Raw genomic sequence first — 20,173 nt, 5'->3', positions numbered from 1 at the left:
GCTTTTTGTTGTATTAAAGTATCCTCTATCTACACTGCCCAGCTGAAGAAAACAAACATAGACTTTCTTCCCTATCTTTAGCACAAAGAATTTATTGAACATACATTCCATATACTGTATAGAAAGTGATCAGATTAGATAAACAAAAAAGGCAATAAACACTATTTCATTGTTATCTCTTTCTTCTTCCTACTAAATTCACGTGAAGTAACATGAAGTACCCTAGGAGATATTTTAACTACTAAAATACAGAGGTACTTCACAGTCTCCTACTGAAGTGTCAATTACAGGTAGGTATGTAAGTTCAAACTTCAAGTACACGTTGTGTTGATTACCTTTTGTATTTCCTGGGACACGAAATTTTCAGGAGATCATTTGCATTGTGGAGCAAAATATTCTACCTTAACTATAGGGAAGAGTCACTTACAATGTGATACACAAAGGTGATATGAAATGGTGAAATTATTCAACATTTTAAAGTACTTTGATTCATGTAGAGAAATACAAAATACTAACTCTCTGTGTGAATTAGCTTTAATTGCTTTCTTCCCAATGTAGTTAGTTTGCAGGGAATAACAAGACATATTTTTCAAATACCAAGATGGTAATTTCACATTTCCATGAAACTAAAGTAAAATGGCAACCGTTACCTTCTCGAGTTTGCATATCTGAACAATACAATATACTATCAGAATGCAACAACTACTTCTTTGATCCCATTGTAGCATTCAGTTGTAAACCATTCTGTTGTGAGGCAAATTATTTGTGCGCCCATCCCTCAAACATCTGTATAAACTGTAAAATTCAGTTTTATTTTGTGAAAATACAGTAGTACCTCAGGACTCAAAGATACCTGCAACGCTATGCACTAGTGAACTCACTTAGTAGCCTAATACGATGTAATACAAATAGGCCTAAAAACTTCAGTATTGTCTGTTTAAAAACATTGTGATAAGCCTGTTTTCAGTCTAATTAAAGTCTACATGCATATTGTAATAGGAAATTAAAAATTCACTTTATAAACTCATAGGGTTAAAAAAATATTATCACACCATTTAAATCACTTTTTGGGCATATATTTATTGTTCATGAAAGTATTCATACATAAGCAACTAGGTTTTTTGTAAACATCATAGGGAATTAAAAACATTGCTTACTTGAAAGTAGCAGAATCCAGCCTGTAATTTTAATACAATGATATAGTACTTTAGAAATAATGACTGCAGTTATATGCACATATATAGTTATATATAAATAGACAACACACATGTTCTTATATATGCATGTAAGCAAGTGAACCTCTGCCACTGCCAGGTAGGGTATTAAAAGAAAGAAATGTATTTTTTTAATTCATGATCAATACACAGCAAAGATACACTATCCATTCAGAACAAAATTATACCTATATAATATTAAATTCATATCAGGCTTTTCTGCAGTGCCAGTAATCTTGTAAATTCTCTTTACTGAATATTACAACTATGAAGTCTTAGAAATACGATCACTTTAGAAATTTATGCAACATTTAACATGCTGGTCAAAAGTAAGACATACAAAAGGAATGAAATATTGACACTATCTTAAGCAAGTAGAAGAATGAAGACCAATACTTGTAAAATACCCTAAGCCTGGGAGAGAGATTTCCAGCTTACATTAAGTGGTAAATAATTTGCCCGTAAATAGTTTATTTCCTCTTTTTAGGTACACAAGAATCACAAAAAAGTGCCCTAAATTACAGTACATCCTTGTCCATGTGCCCAGAGATACATTCTCCAACTACCACCACAGTGCTGAAAACATTTCTGTGAAATGTTTTCAAGAGAACCCAAGAGTCATATGTAAAACGTGTTAATTCAAACTATGCAGAGTGTATACATATCAAGTTTCATAACAAAAATGAGTTCACCTTCTGCTTCAACAACCTCTTAGGAGACAAATCATTGGCACCTCAAACGAATGGCACTAGACAAACATGATGAACATCCGTACAGAAACTACATACACAATAATCTACAGCTTGCCACTGAAATAGTAACAGCATATGCAAGTGTTCTTTCCCTCAACATTCAGTAAAAGTTTACAGATCTGAGAAACATGCACGACTATACAAGCTTTAATATAAATTCTTATTTCAGAGAAGACATATTAAGCTTCAGTTCTGAGATAGCTCACAGAACTAAAACAATTTACTTGATCACAACTGACAGAAGCAGAAATTAATCTATAGATTTTTCTTTTAAAAAGAAGTTCTCTTCTACCACAAAGACTTGCTACTTGTCTCAGAAACCATTTCCCCTCTGGGGCTACTCAGTCAGTAGTATGTAATCAATAAATTCAGATATTTCTATAACTGCAGAGGCATAGCATGGCATGATCTCTATTAAAACTTCCCATAGTGTTTCCTGCCTAATCTATATAAATGTAGTATATCACTCTAAGTACTGTAACATACTATAACAAGATGAGTCAAATGCAATCAATCAGTGTAAAAATATTAAAAGTAATCATTACAATTTTTTTGTACAATTTTTTTTTTCAATTATTCAGGAATAATAGCGGTATGAGGCCAAAGTGAAATAGAATCTAGATATTCCTTAAATTCCATCTCTGATCTTAAACTCATAATAAATATTCTTCCCTCCCTCCCAATTTTGGTTGTACATTGGAGTCTTTTTTTTTAAGCTGTAACTGTAAATTGGAGCAATCACCTTCTAAATACATTCACCTTCCCCATCCCTCACTCCAGTAACTGTGCACTTGTAACAATCTTATTTCTTTGCAGTTGTGCAAATCGTCTCCCACAGATCTATTTTTACTCAAATTTCCAAAACCTATCATGACTGCAGCAGCAGTCCATCAGCAAAACTCTCCATTCCCTGTAACAAGAAGTAGCACTTTGGTCTAAGTATAAAGTATTGGGCAGGCAAGTAGCATAGTTCTAGTAGCTGCTATTCCATCAGCTCTCCTTAGGATCATCAAATTAAATTCTAAACTCTGAAATATTTTATCAAGTTGCATATTTGTATTTTAAAATACAGCTAGCACAGAAAAAATACAGGAAGTGCTCGGGGTGATGAATGTCTAGGCACTTAGTTTTCATTCTTTTCTACTTAAGTTCTGTAAATTCTTCTAAAGATGCCACTAGACACCAGTGTGTCATGGCCCATACCACTTCACGGCAAGGGCTAAATGATACCTTTAGCGCAATTACAGAATTCTTTCTGAGTAATGAAGATCCATTACACTGTTACCATAAATTATATTCTAAACAAAGATAGATTGCCTCAGTTGTACAGTACTCTACAACAAATTTCAAATGTTTCTATAAACAGCAACATATGGAGCAACTTTTATAGTCATGGAGAAAATAAATTGCCACCAGGAGAACATAAGGAGTGAAAGCTGTCAAGACCAGTAAACAGCTCAGACAACTACAGTGAGAAAAGACCAGTGTATGACAAATGTTTAAGCAAGGGGTAAACAAAGACTTGTCCTTTCAAAAGGTTTGATTTCAGAAGATTTCTGAACAATATATGCAATATAGATACGCACAAATTTCATCATTCCCTCACATTTAAAATAAATATATGGGCTCCTTGGGCTGTAAAAGCATAAACACAAAACAAATTATAAAAACAAATTATGTAGTCATTTAAGAGACTTATAGTAAAACCATGTAAATCAGTTTCCTTAATCAAGGGAGTGAGTGGTTAATTTGGAAGTGGTAAAAGCCTAGCAAGTGCTACATATGTCTCAGTCACTATTTTGTGACTGCGGTCATACCTATATCCACTTCAGTTTATCCACTTGAGCGCAAGTAAAACAAAATAAGCATTAGTAAACATTTGTTTCAGAAGCACTTTGGAGTTTACAGAAATGCAGTAGGAAAATGCAAAAAACTATGATGAGATAAGACTCCAATAACTCTAGAGGCACACTTCAACACGCCAGGTTACATCTCTGTCACCCAATTTCTGCATTTTTTCCAAGCAGCTAAGGGCATTATATGACACCTCATCTCTTTAACAACTGCAGAGAAATGACAAGGGAATTTAACTGTAAATAAGTGAAAGATACATAAACAAATCTTTTTCATACCAGAAAGACTCTAGAAAATATTCGTAGTAACTGGTTTCTGTTTATTTGGAATGACAAAGGTTTCTAGAAAAAACATACTGTTTTCTTTTTTGGTTTGTTTTCTTTTTTTGAACCAGACATCCTCACATTCACCTTACAACCTCATGGACAGATTACTGAGAGAACCAAGTAAACAGTGTAATTTTCATGGGTCCTGCTGAAATCAATGGAATTCTAGCGGTCACAACAGTTCCAGCATATGAACTAAAACACAGGATCAGCACCTTGTATATAAAATTAAAAAAACAAATAAAAAGGTCACTTTGCTACAGATTAAAGATTGCTGCAAATACTCAAAACACTGCAACTTCTACTATTCCAAAATTCAGGAGTCTTCCATGAAGTTGTATGAAAATGCCAAAAAAAGGATTGCTGAGGAGCTTATCTGAACAGTAATGAGATTTTAGTATCTACTATCCTGAATCCTGGAACAACTAGATGAACTATATGAAAAACAGAAATCTCAGATTTCAAATTAAACTAATGGGTATTGTAGGACTAGTAAGATATTAGCTTTAGAATTTTTAAACATTTTTTAAAAACACACTAGATCTGTCTCTGCAGTCAATTAGAAGACAACAGTTAACAATGGAAGTTTTAGTTTATTTTTTGCATGTTTAGGGGTTTTTCCCGCTCAGAAAAATCTCTTCCACTCTCAGTTTCAAACAATTTTTTTTTTTAAAAACTCAAAGTAACATAGAAAAAACTATGTTACTGGCCAGTATCCAGTAATCCACAAAAGTCTGCACCATATACTGAACAGAACAAATGGAAGCAGACTAGAAATCTTTCAGCAGTTCTTTGGAAGACAATCTTTCAAAAAACTTTCTTTTTTTTTAAACAAAAAACACATGTGTTGCATCACACACACCTCGTCAGTGTTTTTACCACAAGCTGGTCATGTATCAAGAACTTGTGTGCAAAGCATTAAAAATAGTAGATGTAGATTATTCCACGTACTACAGACATGCATCCTGCAGGAGGCTATGTGGAGAAAAATCTAGATTACAGCATCACTTTGATTAGAAACACAACTACAAGAATAAAAGGAGTGTAACTATGCCAAATTCTTGTTTTGTTTGGTCATGTAGAGTTATCCCATGCAGATGTTCCAGAAGCTCAGCATGCAAATTACGAAGTTTAAAAAACAAACAAACCCCCACCATTTTCCCTGAATGTTCTTGAACTACAATATCCAGTAAGACAGAAATGTTGATATTCTCATCATCTTTTTAATTTTCAAAATTCAAATTCAGTAGTAGTGCATATACATTCAAGATATATAATAATTTGAACATATCTATAATAAACACATTTTTCAGCTCTTGATTTCTTTCTCAATGTATTCAATGCGTTAGGAAACGACTGCAGCAGCAATAGCTCACATAAGCCACTGTTCTTGTTCTTTTCTGTACTTCTCAGACCACTTCTGAGTAAGCTCTAAGTAAACATTTGGTTTGTGGGGCTTATAATCAAGGTAAACCACTTGTCCAGTCCGTTTGGGGACAGCTTTTTCAATTTGAGTTCCCTCATGCCATTCATTAAAAGATGTGATAGAAATAATTTCTGGTCGCACCAAAAGGGCTGCGCTGAAGGCAGTCTCATAGTACTTCCCATTGACACGATTACGGGTGTTGTGGTTGTTCCATGGTCGGATACTGGTATCAATATACCCTGGCCCCACGCTTGGAATAAACATTAAGTTGTTATTATCGCAAAAGGCTTTTAAACTTGCCCAATTATGATGAGATGAGCCATAAGAGAAGCCATTGGTGGCAAAGTACGTGTACATTCCATCAAAGCCACTTCTGTGAATGTCATGCTTATGTCTTTCTTCTACAAGAAGTGCAATGAATAACGCATCATACGGAGTATTTCGAATAGTCTGGGATCCAGAAGCAGTTAACAGATTTGCCCATATTTCAGGAATTGTTACGTAAGAATCATAAACATAAAACATGGGAAGAAATCTGCCTGTGCTGGTCTTATGCCTGTAAAAGGCTGGATGGCCTCCATATCTATAAAGCAAACAAGTATCATTAAGACAAAATTTGCCATTTGGAAAATACTGTTTTACAATCTGAGCTGAAGACTTTCCCTAAAAACTAATTTTAAAAGACAGTTGCATGCACTTCAAAACATAGCAATTCATATCCATTTTCAATCCAGTGTTTGCTGAAGTATTAAATCATGAACCTGCAAAGAACCTTTAAATTACTACAAATCAGTAACTTAGTGTCAAACTGTGCTATAGGTATTAGTTTTCTCCAAAGGACGATTCTCTAATTCAGTATGAAGTAAGACAGTCTAAGTAGCACTGATAAACAAAACAACCAGTAGCTATACAGAATTTGTCAAGCTGAATTAAAATCATTAGAGGTCAACACGTTAAAGCTCTAGCTGCTAGTTTGTCACTATAAAAATGTATGTTTAATTTATATATCATGTAGCTAATACTTTAACTGCTTTTATCTGAAGTATCATGACGTGTGATACTAATGAATGTTGAAAGCAATTTACATTTAAGTATCTATGTAAAATACATGCTTCAGTATTTAAAAAATAAACTTTGAGTTTTGTACCACTGAAATATGACCAGTTTCTTATAGTTTTCTTCAGTCTCAGTACACATTTTTATATATTCTTCCAAGATTTAGATAATATACAGAAGTCCCTCAAACCAGCATGTAACAAACCCCAAAGGACATTACTCTGAAAGCACTCACTTGTCAATGATGTATTTGACATTGTGGTACATACTGCGATCATCTCTATCTTTGTAGGGTTCAATATGAAAAGTGACCTGAAAGATGAAAATGTAGCAAGAGGAACACAAATGTAAAACACTATCGAATACACGGGCACTGCATATTACATGAAGCAAGTACTAGTCATATTAAATATAGCTCTTTACAAAGCAAACATTTTCCTTAGTCTATTTTGAAAATAATCCAACCCTAATTCAACTTCTACAGTGCTCTAGATCAGAACCTTCAGATCCAAGAAAGTTTGGTAATAAAGTAAATATTTAGTTTTTTACATTAAAACAAAACACTGCTTTTCTTTTCCGTAAGCTACAGTGAGTAGTAAGCTTCGGAAAACTTAGACAACTACAACAGAAACTAAAAATTGATGTAAAGTAGTATCTTTAATAATATGTCAAAGAACTGATTAAACAATGAAACATTTTAATATATTAATAAACAATGTATTAAATTTGCTATAGATAATTCTCCAAGGAGAGTTTTTAGTGTCAAAACAGATTTTAAGATATGGGATATGAAAACTTTAATTTAAAATTTTATAGATTTATCAACAACAATAAACTCTTGGAACTAAATCTAATATAACGTACTGCTACTGCTCTGAATTTCAAGCTTGGAGCTTATGGAATTATTTAACCTATACATGTGAAGTCACTTCAATGTTAAAATACTATTGTTTTCAAACATACAAGTAAACGGAAGAGTATATTACATTAATCAAAGCAAATAGTTTTTCAGAATCAATTTTAGAGCAGAATGCATTTAATAAAGTCTTCAACAATTCTGCAACAGTAGCAAAGTTCTATTGTAGAGCCAATATCTATCTCTACTAGGTACAAACTATAGAAAAATACAGTGTTAGACTAAATAACTAGGACTGACAGGTTGAAGAGCACTATAATTTCACATTTCATTTCCAACTATCAAAACCAGGCAAATCAAAAGGACATATCTTTTAGCACACTTGTATTTAGCAGACATAATAGGAATGTATTTTCTATATTGTTTTTGGTCTACTGACATTCCTAATACTTAGCTATAATAACTTACTAGTGCAAGAATGTTTAAAAACATTACAGTGAAGGTAGAATTCCCTAGTAATATCTATACTTACTATCTGTATTCCAGTAATAATTCCAAGCAGTAAACAGTTCCACCCATATTCCAATGACTACCATACTATTACATGCATTTTCCTTGGTAGCTTATTTCATTTTGCCTTGGCTCCTTTGAGAGACTTGAATGTTAACAAGTTCTTTTAGGTGAGTGCAAGCTCCATCAAATGATCTGAAAATTCTGGGGAAGGATAATACATTTTTTCTTCCTCTTTTTAAGAATTTACTAGTACATATGTGCAACGTATGTCACATGATGCAATTCACCAAGCATTTTTAACAGTTTCAAAATTAATTCTGTATCTGATTTAACCATCCAACTTTCCTCCTGCTTGTCAAATAATCTACAGTGCCTACTACTGACAGGAAATTTCTCTGAGAATCTGCAACTTGCATGACCAACTAAAACCAGAGCAGATGAACAGGCTCTATTTTTAGTCCCTAGTACAGACAACACCCTCCAGAGATGAAACATATACAGCTACTTAGATAATTTAAAACCTCAAGTTTATGACTCGGCAAGACTAAAAGGCAATTGATATTTTCTTTATCCCAAGGGAAAATACAAGTTTTACTCCAAAAATAAATAAAACCAAGCCACAATTTTAGATTCTACTGATCAATCCACTTAATCTTTAATTGATCTGATAGTTCAGGAAGCTGGTTATTTAGCCCTTCTATCTTGTCATGCCTTGGAATAACCTAAAGTCAGTGCAGCACCTCTCTGACCTTACTGTCCAAGGCAAGTGTTCCTGATACCTTCTGGATAAAGACATTCATTCAAACTAGAACTTCTAAATCCTTCTTTATTATTCATAGATGCTTGCTGCTGACCTCTGTGATCAGGTGCCAGCAAGTTATGTGGTACTGGAAAAAATGAGGTTAGTCTTTCTTCTTTCTCCAAGTTCCTTAGTTTATAAATCATTGTATTCCATAATATTTTGAAATATGTAATACTTCCCTCAACTCCTAAGACTCATTTGAAAACAACACATTGTCTACTTTTAAAAACTGTTTCCTAAAAAAGAAAAAAATAAAAATCTGCAACACCACACCTTAGATTCTGTAAGCTTTAGATCTGAACCAAAACAGAAAAAAGGCAGATGATGATATTTATTCTAGTTATAAGGCAATATTGCTTAAGTACTATCAAAATTCAGTGTAAGTCACAGGGCACTTATACCTGCTTCTATGACCCAAAAGAAGTGCAGCATAATAGAAACAGACAGAAACAATCGCCACCATTACATGACAAGCCTCCCTGCTCTATACCATGAGTCAAATGCAGTGAACTCTTACCGAGGTTTACTTTCCTAAGTAGTCCTATTTTACGCATCTTTAAAAATACTTTACCTTTAGATTATATTTGTGTGCATAATCCAAAATAACAGGTACCAAATCATCAGTTGGTTCTCCATTTTCATCAGCCATACCCGGTGGGTACCATGAAAGCACTATTACACCTGAAAATACAAAACATCAGTTTTAAATCATGTTGTTTAACATATAAAATGTATGTTATAACATTGTCATGAGTTATAATTATTGTTTGATGTGAAATCTACATAATACAAATGAGAAGTTCAAATTACTTTTTAACTAATTATGAAATCCCAGTATTCTCAGAGCGGATTTTGATTTCTCTGTTTAAAAGACAATAAAAACAAACAGTGGTAAGATCATCTGTCAAGGGAACAGAGCTGTGCTCAGTGTCCCACGCCTAACACTACGAGCTATTCCCTCCCGCTTTTCAGCACAGCATCCTAACCTCCAGGTTGTACCAAGACGAGAACGCTGCCAACTAAGGCATTATAGCTATGCCACAGTACAGCCAGGGAACATCAAGATACATAGGGTTAGAGAACATTCAAGAGATGAGGGCTATGCATGTGACGAAAGAGATTCTTATTTTATGAAATTTTATTCCCCACCATATTTCTGCACTGTACCTCTGCCTCTACTACAAAACAACCATTTCATACTAGAAGCAGTGACTGTAATCCCACAACCTTTCTTCTTGCTAAAAGCAGTTGTTATGCTGTAATCTCCCATTCCAACCATGTGAAATTAGTTTTTAAATTTATTACCTAAAAAAAAAATGCTTGAGTAACTCTTAGTAAATTAAGGATGTTACTATTCCTGTATTTGTTGTCATCTTTTTTGACATGTCCCTATACTGTAAATTTTCCTGATGTTCTCCATGAAAGCAAAAGAACACATACCTCTTCAGAAAGGCTAAACCCTTTCCTCCTAAAATAAAACACTGTCAGATAAATAAGTTAGACCTTTTAGGTGTGTAGTTGGAAATAATATCAGGAAGAAGGTAAGACAGAAAGAAATACATGAAATAGTGATATAGCAATGTTCTCCTAACAATACTATTTAAAACATATGGAAGAATAAGTCAATGGGATTCTTTCTAACTAGGTAAAGATTTAAGTACACAAATCAGGTCACTGAAATAGATGGAATTTAGAGTATATACTTCCCTATTTTATTAACATTGCAACATTTCTGACTAACAATTTCCAGGCAAACAAGTCCAAAATTATGAAAAAGCAAGCATAAATTAGAGTGAATACACAATCATCTTTTAACATCAAAACCAGAAATTTGAGCTCACTTGTACATAGAAGTTAGTTCAGTTACCCTCAGAATATTCTCTCCACATTTTATCAAAAAGACAATCACAAATAATAGACTAATTATCACAAGAGACAGTCTGCTCAAGGACAAGAAAAATGCAGTATTTTACTGCATTTTATCACCCTTTCTTATTTCACACATAGAAAAGGACAAAATTCAAATGAGTAAGATGTAAAGGACAAGTACAACAGCAGCAACAAACCCAGGTTATACTCAAGGTATTTTGTATACATCATCTGTCAAGACCCTCTTCTATACTGTTAGGAAATAGGGAAAAAGTTCAGGAGACAGAATTGTTCATCAAAGAACATAAATTCACGTTTGCATTGGTCTTTGAGAAAGACTATTTAATAGAGAAAATATTCCTGTGGCTGAAAAATGAAGTTATGTACCACTTCAGGAGTCTAAAAAAGGATGGACTTGATGCCAAAAACAGTAGCATAAACATGTTTAAAACCAGAGCAGAGTCATTCAAGACAAATGAAGGACTTCAAAGTGGACTACCACAAAAATAGGCTGATGCAAACAAATAAATTTCACCATGCAATCTGAGGAATAAAATCTATTGCATTAATCTGTTAAAAATTAGGAAAATAATAAATAAGGAAAGAATTGTAAAATATAAGAATACAAGGAAGCACTGCATGAGCCTCCTGCTGTTCCAATCTCTTATATGTCTTTGATCATTACACAATATTAGCTGAAAGAACCACTTACATTTTTCTGCTTTTGTAAGATCCTTGATAAAGCCTCAAAAAAGGCTAGAAGAAAAATTATTATTTGACAGAATGTAAAATGCAGTCATGGATTAGACATTGGCTATGAGACAAAAAGAAGAAACTGTAAATAGTCATCCTCACAGTACACCAAAATATGAACAAAGTATAATTCTTATTAAAAAAGGTGCAATATTTGAAGTAATAACCTGAGGGAAAAAAGTTGACGATTCATGTTGGTCAAATCTAGATGGAAGAAATCAGAGTATACTTAAATCCGTAAGTCAGAATAACAGCAGAAAAAAATAGCACTTTTTACAAATATCAGTAATATTACAAAGTGTACGTCACAGGAAGCATGAACTACTCATTCACATTGCTGATTTTTCAAAGAAAAAACAACTTCAGTTACTAAAAAACACCCTTATTTTGAAAGCATTTTGCCTAGTATTTTGCACCTTTTCTACCAGCAGTTCAGCTTTATTAGACATTTGTATTAAGAGGATGAGAAACATCACAGATTCTTCTAAAGCTACATGTGCCCTCTCCACTTTCATCACACTATCATGCATTATTTTGCTTTAGATAAGACTAAAAAAAATCCTTACTGGTAACTAATACCTGTGATCTCTGCCACAGATTTCCCACTGTTGCTGGTGTTCCTGTTAACGGAGTTGTATTACTGAAAAGGGTGAGAAATTTCCTATGTTTGTATTAACTCTTGTACAAAATACAGGTTAGGTTAAAAAACAGGAGAAAACAATAACCAAGACGTAAACATTATACAAGTAAACACTACTAATGGAAATCTAAAAATTACATCAAACCTTAGTGATTAGGTGAATGAAAGAGATTCAATCCAAGGTGATTAGCACTCCAAATAACGCTATGAGCTCTGGACATGTTCCTCCAGTTACACTTACAGAAGTTGTTCAGAGTTTACTATTAGACTATATGACTACTTATTTTAAAGAAAATGAACATAAAAAGGACCATAAAGCCCAACAACAAAGAATGCCACCAAAACCATATTAAATATTCTTATGTATATAGTCCATCTTATTTAAGAAAGGGAACATCAATTTGTATTGGGGAAAAAAAAAGATACTATGCTCCTATTTGAATGGACTGCTCCATAACCATATTAACATGATTTACTGAAACCTGTTCTTAAAACTGAAGTATTCATCTCCAAAAATAAAATACACAGACAATATATTCTAGCAATGGTTTCTGTATTTTCTACATAGGTCATCAGTGCTTAACAGTAAGTCATGAAACACATGCACCTACAGGATTACAAATACAGTTCTTACGTTTCTGTGCTGTTACACTCATCAGAGCTATGAAGATGTAGGTTTCGGTTGAGGATTAAAACTCAGAAATACAAAGACATTTACTAGTTTCAGACATTTTCAGAATTATATAGAAAAATGGAAGAACTGGTCAATTGTGTTCATTCACATATTTAAGGCTGGATAAATGAACAACATGCTGAAACGTTAACATTCATTACCAGTTGAAGCTGAACGCATTTGTTTCATGTGGGCTTCTATGACAGAAGGGTCTTTGGAACTGTAAGATCCCAATTCAGGATAAAAGTTGGCCCCAATGTCCTCAGGAGGATTATGCCTTCCCTTTGGATAATTGTTTGCAATTTTGGGATCCCAATGTGGCAACAACGGATGGTTCCAGTGAATATATTTACCATCAAACTGTGGATTCCCAAACCAACTATAGTAGAATATATGAAAGTTATAATTAGGAGAAGACAGTTCTTCTTCCAGCTTGTTTACAGGAGCCATAGATGCTTTCATAGTATTGACTGTGATACTATGCAAATTACTGACACGTGTTACAGTATCTCCTTGAACCCTATTTAGTGAATTCTGTTTATTGTCTAAGAGCACTATCCGTTGTTGAAGTTCAGGCAACAAACCAAGTCCAAATGGATCCCCAAAGCCAGCTCTGTCAGGTCTCAGAGTCTTCAAAGCCATCATTATGGAGCAAATAAACAAAATGAAAAGCAACAAAATGATGCATGTTCTTCTGCGAAATCTTGCCATGATGTCATAGTTCAGAATCCAAACAGAAGGATTTTGGCCGCAACTGATCAAAAGACAAATATTTTAAAGTCAGATTTCTTATTACCTAATTCAACAGTATGAAATGCTTCATCAAGTTTCTACATAATAGAAATAACATGGAGACAAATGTGATGCATACACTGACTGCATATCTAACAGCCCTTTGCAAAGAGGGGAGAGGGGGGAAAAAAAAAAATTTCTGCATTTGAGAATGTGCATCAGGTTCTGAGGTTCTATCACCTAGGACTCACATATTTTATAAAACATCTTTCTTTTGAACTTCATTGTTTTCCTAACCCAAATAAATCCCATGAAATGGAAATTCTGTTACATTATTTCAGAACTATCATGTTTTGACAAGTCTGATAGAAATAACACAGAAAATAGAAGAAAAAAAGCAGAAGCCATGAAAGGACAGTAACATGGCAGAACAAGAGTAAAGGACAAAATAGGATATGACAGAAATACAGCTTATGTTCAGAATGCAGGTTTCATTTACTAAGCTATTTAGTGGCTTCAGATTAACCACTTCGTGTTTAATTAACCAGCACACTGACTAAATACTTTGGCAAATTGAACTCGAAACAATGATGCTTTGTTACTTTACATATCTAAAATTCTAATTTGTTTTCTGAATTATGTAAACAAAAAACAGCATAGCATTAAGGATGTACCTCAACCAGAAAGACTGTAAGTTAGCTGCTGGCAGCCTGTTAGTACAATGTCACAGCTGTGGGACACTTTATACAGAATTCCAGGACTAAGTTCAAAACAAGACCAACAGTACACAGCAAGATTTGAACCATGAAAGTAGAGGGAAGAAAATCAGTATAATGGAATGCCTGATTACTTTATTTATAACTTTAATTTCTGTTCAACAGTAAACACAGGAGAGCCAGAGAAAAGAATTAACGAAATTTAGGTTACCACAGAACTATGTGGAACATTATTATGCATAAAAGTGACAACACTAAATTGGAAAATCTTAGAATAAATTTCTGATTCAACAGCCATTAGACATAGCATAGCTGTGATATTGTATTTCTGTCATTGACCTCAAAATTTTAGGATCTTACTTTAATTTACTGAGATTTACTACTGTTAAAGTGCATTAATAGCTCAGTTGTCACAACACACTCATTTGTTACTACTGTGATCATTTTAGATAAGGAATTTTAAAATATGCTTTTTAACAACACAGCCTGATTGGATTAGCAGTATGACACTACCAAAATGGGAAGTTCTGTTTCCATTTTCAGCCTTAATCCATTCATCTTGCTGTCTACCTTTAGTTACCTCTGGGATTTATCTGGTTTTCACAGTGAGGTGACTCATACACTTCAACAGCAAAACCCTGTTAACATCTCAAAAATAAGTCACAAAAAAAACCCCTGTGCACTTTCACCTTGTTAGAGAGCTGACTCAGCTGAATGAGTACCACAGCACTAATGCCAACAAATGAGTTAATAGCACAGATTGGGTAAGGGAAGAGAATGAAAATGCTGCTGCATATTTTGCCCAAATGGATTGTGAAACCATACTTTTGGCTACTGTCAGGGAAAATCATTTTACAACATATATGCCTACTGTACTTCAATTAAGGCTTTTCATTAACAGATTTCCCATCACTACATCAAATTACAGGTTTGGTTTTTTTATAGCTCACAATCTATCACAAAATCTTAGAATTTTGTCAAAGAGATGATTTGGAGTCCTGAACATTTTTCTTCTACTAAGAAAGAAACTTTAAATACATTCAAACTACTTCTACTATTTTTCCTGACCTTTTCAGTCTTCTTTCCAGTCTATCATGCTACCCCTCCCTGTGATTTTAACTCAATTTCGGGATTAGACAAACTGAAGTTTTCTAAAGGGTCATGGTTTTTTCTTTTCCTTAAAGGTAACAGTATTATTCGCCTGGCTAATGTATCAATGTATTCAGTTTAATTTAACCCAGATGGTATTGATCTTCATCAAACAATATGCAGGACTGTCAGTGATAAATTACTTCTGCAATTATTATCTCATCTCTTCTGTAAAAAGAATTAATGACTCCAATGTCTATAATTAGGAGTGTTCATAAAGTCTTTCATTGGGGCTTTCCTATTCCATATTGAAGAAACTGTTCCTTTTTATTCTTTCTTTGACATATCTGCTACTAAATTCTTCCTCTATTGCATCAAGATTTCACTATCATAAAGTGCTTTTTCTGAAATGTAAGGTATTGATCTTCTCATGTTCTTCTTTCAACAAATATTTTTCAATGGAATATTTATCATGAAAGTATATTAAAAAACAAGCAGCACACTAACTAAAATTTGACTAGCATCAGGACAGACCTTGGTCTACCATAGCATATTATGAACCTCTAGTGTGCTTATACAGAGGTTCAGCATTAAAATGTAAAATTTCTAAAACAAGTAAGTGATACCTATGGTAAAGGCTTGTGTTTTAGGGAGACGTCAGTCTAAATGATGATGACATAATTCAGCCCTGGCATAGATACCTATACTGTAAAAACTGCATTGAAGCGCTACAGGTTGGCAATGCTTGCATTATGTCATTTAATCTTGTTCAGAGCTACTCTTTAGAGACAGTGACAGATAAATTATGCTCATCAACGCTAGTGCCACAGCAGAATGGTAATATTGGGGAAACAGACTGCGCAAACATGCCATATGAAACAGCTACCTGAAGTTATGTCTCTCCTTGGAACTGGAAAAATCTTAGAATACATTTCTGATTCAACAGCTATTAGAGATAGCATAGCTGTGATTTTGTCTTTGTGTCATGGACATCCAAATTTTAGAATCTGATTTCAATTTACTGAGGTAGTACATTTAGATCTAACAGCAATTCCCTTTCTCAGCAGGAAAAAGTCAGCCTGAATAACTTCAGCTTTATGCAGATTAAAATCTCACATGCAGACAGTTACTCTGACTCATGTGATGACTTGTTAGCAGCTTTTGGATTCTAACCCCAAGTTTGTTGACCCATGTTGGTGTACCAGTCAAAAAATTTAAGTAGTTCAAGCTCTTTCTCTTGCCCAGTGAACTCACATTAAAAGAACAAAAAAAACACCCTATCTGTAACAGGCCAGAAGAAAGAGCAAGTTGGTTTAGATCACCACTCTTTGCCTATGGGCAAAGAACAGGTCCAATATATAGCAATGCTTTACCAGAACAGATACGCACCTTCAGCTATTTGTGGATCAGAGACTTCTTGAGTAAAAGGTCATTTCTTTGTACAAGATGAAAAGACACCTGCTGTTTAGAAACTCACCTGCTAGTTTAATTTGATGCCCCTAGTTCTCAAATTAGAAGGGAGAGTAAGCAAGCATTTGTTTACATTTATTAATTATTATTTACATTTTCTACTTCACTAATAATTTAATTGATTCTATCAGATTCTCTGAGCTTTCCTTTAGAGAAATTTCTAGTCTGGATATTGTATCCCTATCACTGGATGCATTTAAACATTTTTGAAGTGTTTCTTTTCTGTATTGTTTCAGCTCTACTACATGCTTCCCTTCTGAGATTAGGGGAACACATTTTAATACAGTGTGACTTCCAACATGCATCCTGGACAAAAAAAAAAATTCCTCTTTTTTTGTCTTTTTTTAAAATTTTGCTCTCTGCTCCTTTTCCAAAAACTTCTCTATCAATTCAGTTCACAGGTAATGCATGCAACCTGACTGCAGAATTATTATCATCCCTAAATCTAGTTTCTGAATGGTAAAAATGAGCTCAGAGGTCATTCCTGTGAAAAGAAAATTGCTTTCTTCACTCTGTGCATTACACTACCTATTTTTAATATTTCTTTTTTTATTTTTGTTTTTTAATCACTAAGTCATTCCATACTGGAAAGTCCTTTGGCAAATTTTCCACTGAAAGGTGCCTGGAGAAGTCAGGATCCTCAGTTAACTCTGTCAATGTACTCTTCACTACCACACACACTTTTCCAATTCATGAATTGTTACCTTCAGGTCCAGACCAAAAGCACAGAAGTCAACTGGTGTCTTTTGGTTTCTCCTTTCATGATTACAGATACTACATTTCCTTCCTTTACCACAAAAGGGTAGAACCTATATTTCCATACCATTGAGTCTCCTTCTAAAAAAAAAAAAAAATCCTACAGAGTTGTTTTAGTTTTTAAGCTGCTATATAGACTTAAAAGCAGAAAACAGATGTAAGTATATTTATCCTTCTATGACCATCTCTGTTCCAAATTAGTTTGTTTCTTATATGGGAATAAATAGTATGAAACTTATCCCAGTAGTAAAAAAAAACCTCCAGTTGTTCTTCCTAAAACAACTAATACCTCCATTAAAAAAAAAAAAATTGCATCCATGAAAAAAGCTGAAGTATTTTCTAAACTGTTCCCCAAAATTAATAGCAAGCCTGTCTCAAGGATAACCTCTTCCATTCAAGCTTGTACTTGACAGTGATGTGTTTTTTTTCTCCCTCACTGCTGGTATTTATAGCCTTAAGATATCCTGCAGACAAACCTTCTGTTTATCCTTTCCACTATATGAAGAAAAAAGGGTACAGACAGATACAACAGAGCTTTTTTTCCACATCATGGTTCCCAAAATAAGGATGCTTCTTCAGTCAGAGAAAAAAAAAAAAGGGGGTTAATTACTCTAGATCATTTTGGTCATATGGTAACTCAAGTTTCAATACTCTACAGGTTGTTTTTTCCAGTTTTACTGATTCCAAAAGAGAAATATGCAATGCAAAGTATGTTCAGATAAAACAGATGTATCTATTTTAGTAAGAACCAGCAAATGCTATAATTTATTTGTTCTGATGTTCCTTGACCATAACGAATGAAAGTGCAGTAGAGAAGAAAGCTCTGAAAATCTGACTTTCTTGATGCAAGGGTAAGATCATCCAAAAGTCACTGAGGTTGTCAGCTCACAGCTGGTATCAAAGCTTCTCAGCTACGTTTTCTAAGCTTAGCTTCTGCTAAAATTTCCCAGCTGGAAGAACCTGAAAACTCTGAAGTGACAGAACAGCTCTAAACTGAAGCTTCTAGGCCTTCAAAGCCCTTCATTCTGGAGCTCCTGTGCAGAGATGCACCTAGAAACAGTACTTTGGTTCCCAAAAGATTGACCAGGTGAGCTTTAGTAAACTTCCTCAAGGGCTGACAAGAATCTGTCCAAAACATGACATTTACATTGCACATCCCAGTCTGGAGACACAAATAACAACAACAACAAAAAAAAAAAGCAACAGAGGCTGACAACATCTTCCTTGTGAGAGCGTCAGGAGTATTTCTAGTATTAGAAAAACTGGGAAATTTCTCAAAGAAGTGTCTGCATAGGAAAAGCCTCTTTCTAAAAACTTTTTTTGAAAAGCTCTTGAAAATCATTAAAGGTAAAAGATGACATTACATATGGCATGCAGACAATTTATAGTTGTGCTTATATACTAAATATAAATATTTTTAAGTACTTCCAGTAATAGAAGGTTTCTTTTTGGTCCACGTAATTTAGAAAGAGGTATTTAAAACATGACAATTCTAATATGGATAACTAGCTTTCATAAAACAGGGAATGTGGTTTTTTGCTAACCAGATTTGAATTTACGAAAGCAGCAAGAACAAAAAGCAATCCTGCTGCATTTTGTTCTAAACATGATATGATGGCCTCCAGCATTAAATTATAGTTAATATATATGACTATTTGATTTCAACATGCCAGTGCTCTCCTACTTCGACAGGACATCAAAACACACACCTAACTTCGAGCAGCTGCGTACCACGAAAAGAAAGCAACCTTCAGCCTGCTTCCTCATGGGGAACCAGCTTCCCGGGGCAGTTCACAGCACAGGCAGCTGCAGAGCGAGGCTGTTTGACAAGAGCTGGAATTAAGAAAGGCGAGCGAAGCCGCCTCGCCCCCCGTCCCTAAACAAGACTCCCAATTACAAGCGCTCGCACTTTTCTCTTACACGGATGAGACAAGCGCCGGAGCCTTCAGCCAAGCGCCAGCCCACGGCCAGAAGCTGAGCATCTGCCGCGAGTGAGAGGCGCGGCGAGGGGCCTTCGCAGGAGCGAGGAAGGCGAACACCACCCGACGGGCGCTCCCGGCCCCTCCAACAACGTTCCCCTCCTCTCCCGGCCTCTGCCAGCCCTCCCCAGCAGGGCTCGACTCCGAGGAGCACCTGGCTGACCCGCACGCCGCGGGGCCCGGCCCGGCCGTTTCCTCGCCTGCCCCTGGGGCGGGCGGCGGCGCTCGCGGCGCATCTGAGGCCCAGGAAGGGCCGCCAGAACAGGTGCTCCGCGGGCCGCTACCATTACTCACCAACCCGAAGCAGGGGCGCTGCCCGACGGCCAGTGGGCGGGCGGGAAGGGGGACGTGCTCGTAAGGAAGCCGGGCACGGCGGCCGGACGGGCCGGGGAAGGCTAAGGCGGGCTCGCAGCGCTCCGCCGAGGCTGGGGGGGGCAGTTGCGCATGCGCTAGCAGTTGCGCATGCGCGGGGTCTGGGCGGTGGGGGAAGCGGCTCTGTGGGCGGAATGGCGGTACGGCGGCACTTGCACCGTTGCTGCACGGTTGCAGTCGCGCTGTTCGTGTGCGGTTGTGAGGGCTTGGCGCCGGTTACTGCGGGCTTCCGGGGAGGACGGGAAGCCGAATTCGTCAGGCTGCCTGCGGCTGGGCGCTTGCTGGTGCTCCCTGCCTTTTCCTTCTGTGAGGAAAGAACTTGAGC

At 35.6% G+C, this 20,173-nt stretch overlaps 1 protein-coding gene across 3 annotated transcripts; it reads right to left on the bottom strand.

Moving 5' to 3' along the window:
* Positions 1–4,962: 4,962 nt before the first annotated feature.
* Positions 4,963–19,922, bottom strand: MANEA (mannosidase endo-alpha). 3 transcript variants are annotated; one of them, XM_054818809.1, is made up of 6 exons: positions 19,771–19,922; positions 19,207–19,316; positions 12,896–13,488; positions 9,371–9,480; positions 6,864–6,940; positions 4,963–6,155 (listed from the first exon to the last, which is right to left on the bottom strand). In XM_054818809.1, exons 3-6 carry the CDS (start codon positions 13,443–13,445, stop codon positions 5,519–5,521), a joined length of 1,374 nt encoding a protein of 457 aa, XP_054674784.1. In that variant the 5' UTR covers positions 13,446–13,488; positions 19,207–19,316; positions 19,771–19,922; the 3' UTR covers positions 4,963–5,518. The 3 variants fall into 3 exon arrangements, with proteins under 3 accessions (XP_054674784.1, XP_054674785.1, XP_054674783.1); XM_054818810.1 differs by having other exon boundaries at positions 19,229–19,316; XM_054818808.1 differs by lacking the exon at positions 19,207–19,316 and having other exon boundaries at positions 19,771–19,914.
* Between the last annotated feature and the right edge of the window lie 251 nt (positions 19,923–20,173).

The sequence above is a fragment of the Grus americana genome, chromosome 3 (genome assembly GCF_028858705.1).
Source record: "Grus americana isolate bGruAme1 chromosome 3, bGruAme1.mat, whole genome shotgun sequence".
Classification (NCBI taxonomy): Eukaryota; Metazoa; Chordata; class Aves; order Gruiformes; family Gruidae; genus Grus; species Grus americana.
This window is presented reverse-complemented; position numbering and strand designations above follow the sequence as displayed.

Excerpts from the sequence above, each read along its gene's own strand:
- MANEA (XM_054818809.1), bottom strand. The coding sequence starts at position 13,445 with ATGGCAAGATTTCGCAGAAGAACATGCATCATTTTGTTGCTTTTCATT. Across the intron at positions 6,941-9,370 it reads CACACAAATATAATCTAAAG|GTCACTTTTCATATTGAACC; the intron begins GTAAAGTATTTT and ends TTCATCTTTCAG. Across the intron at positions 6,156-6,863 it reads GTCAAATACATCATTGACAA|ATATGGAGGCCATCCAGCCT; the intron begins GTGAGTGCTTTC and ends TTTGCTTTATAG.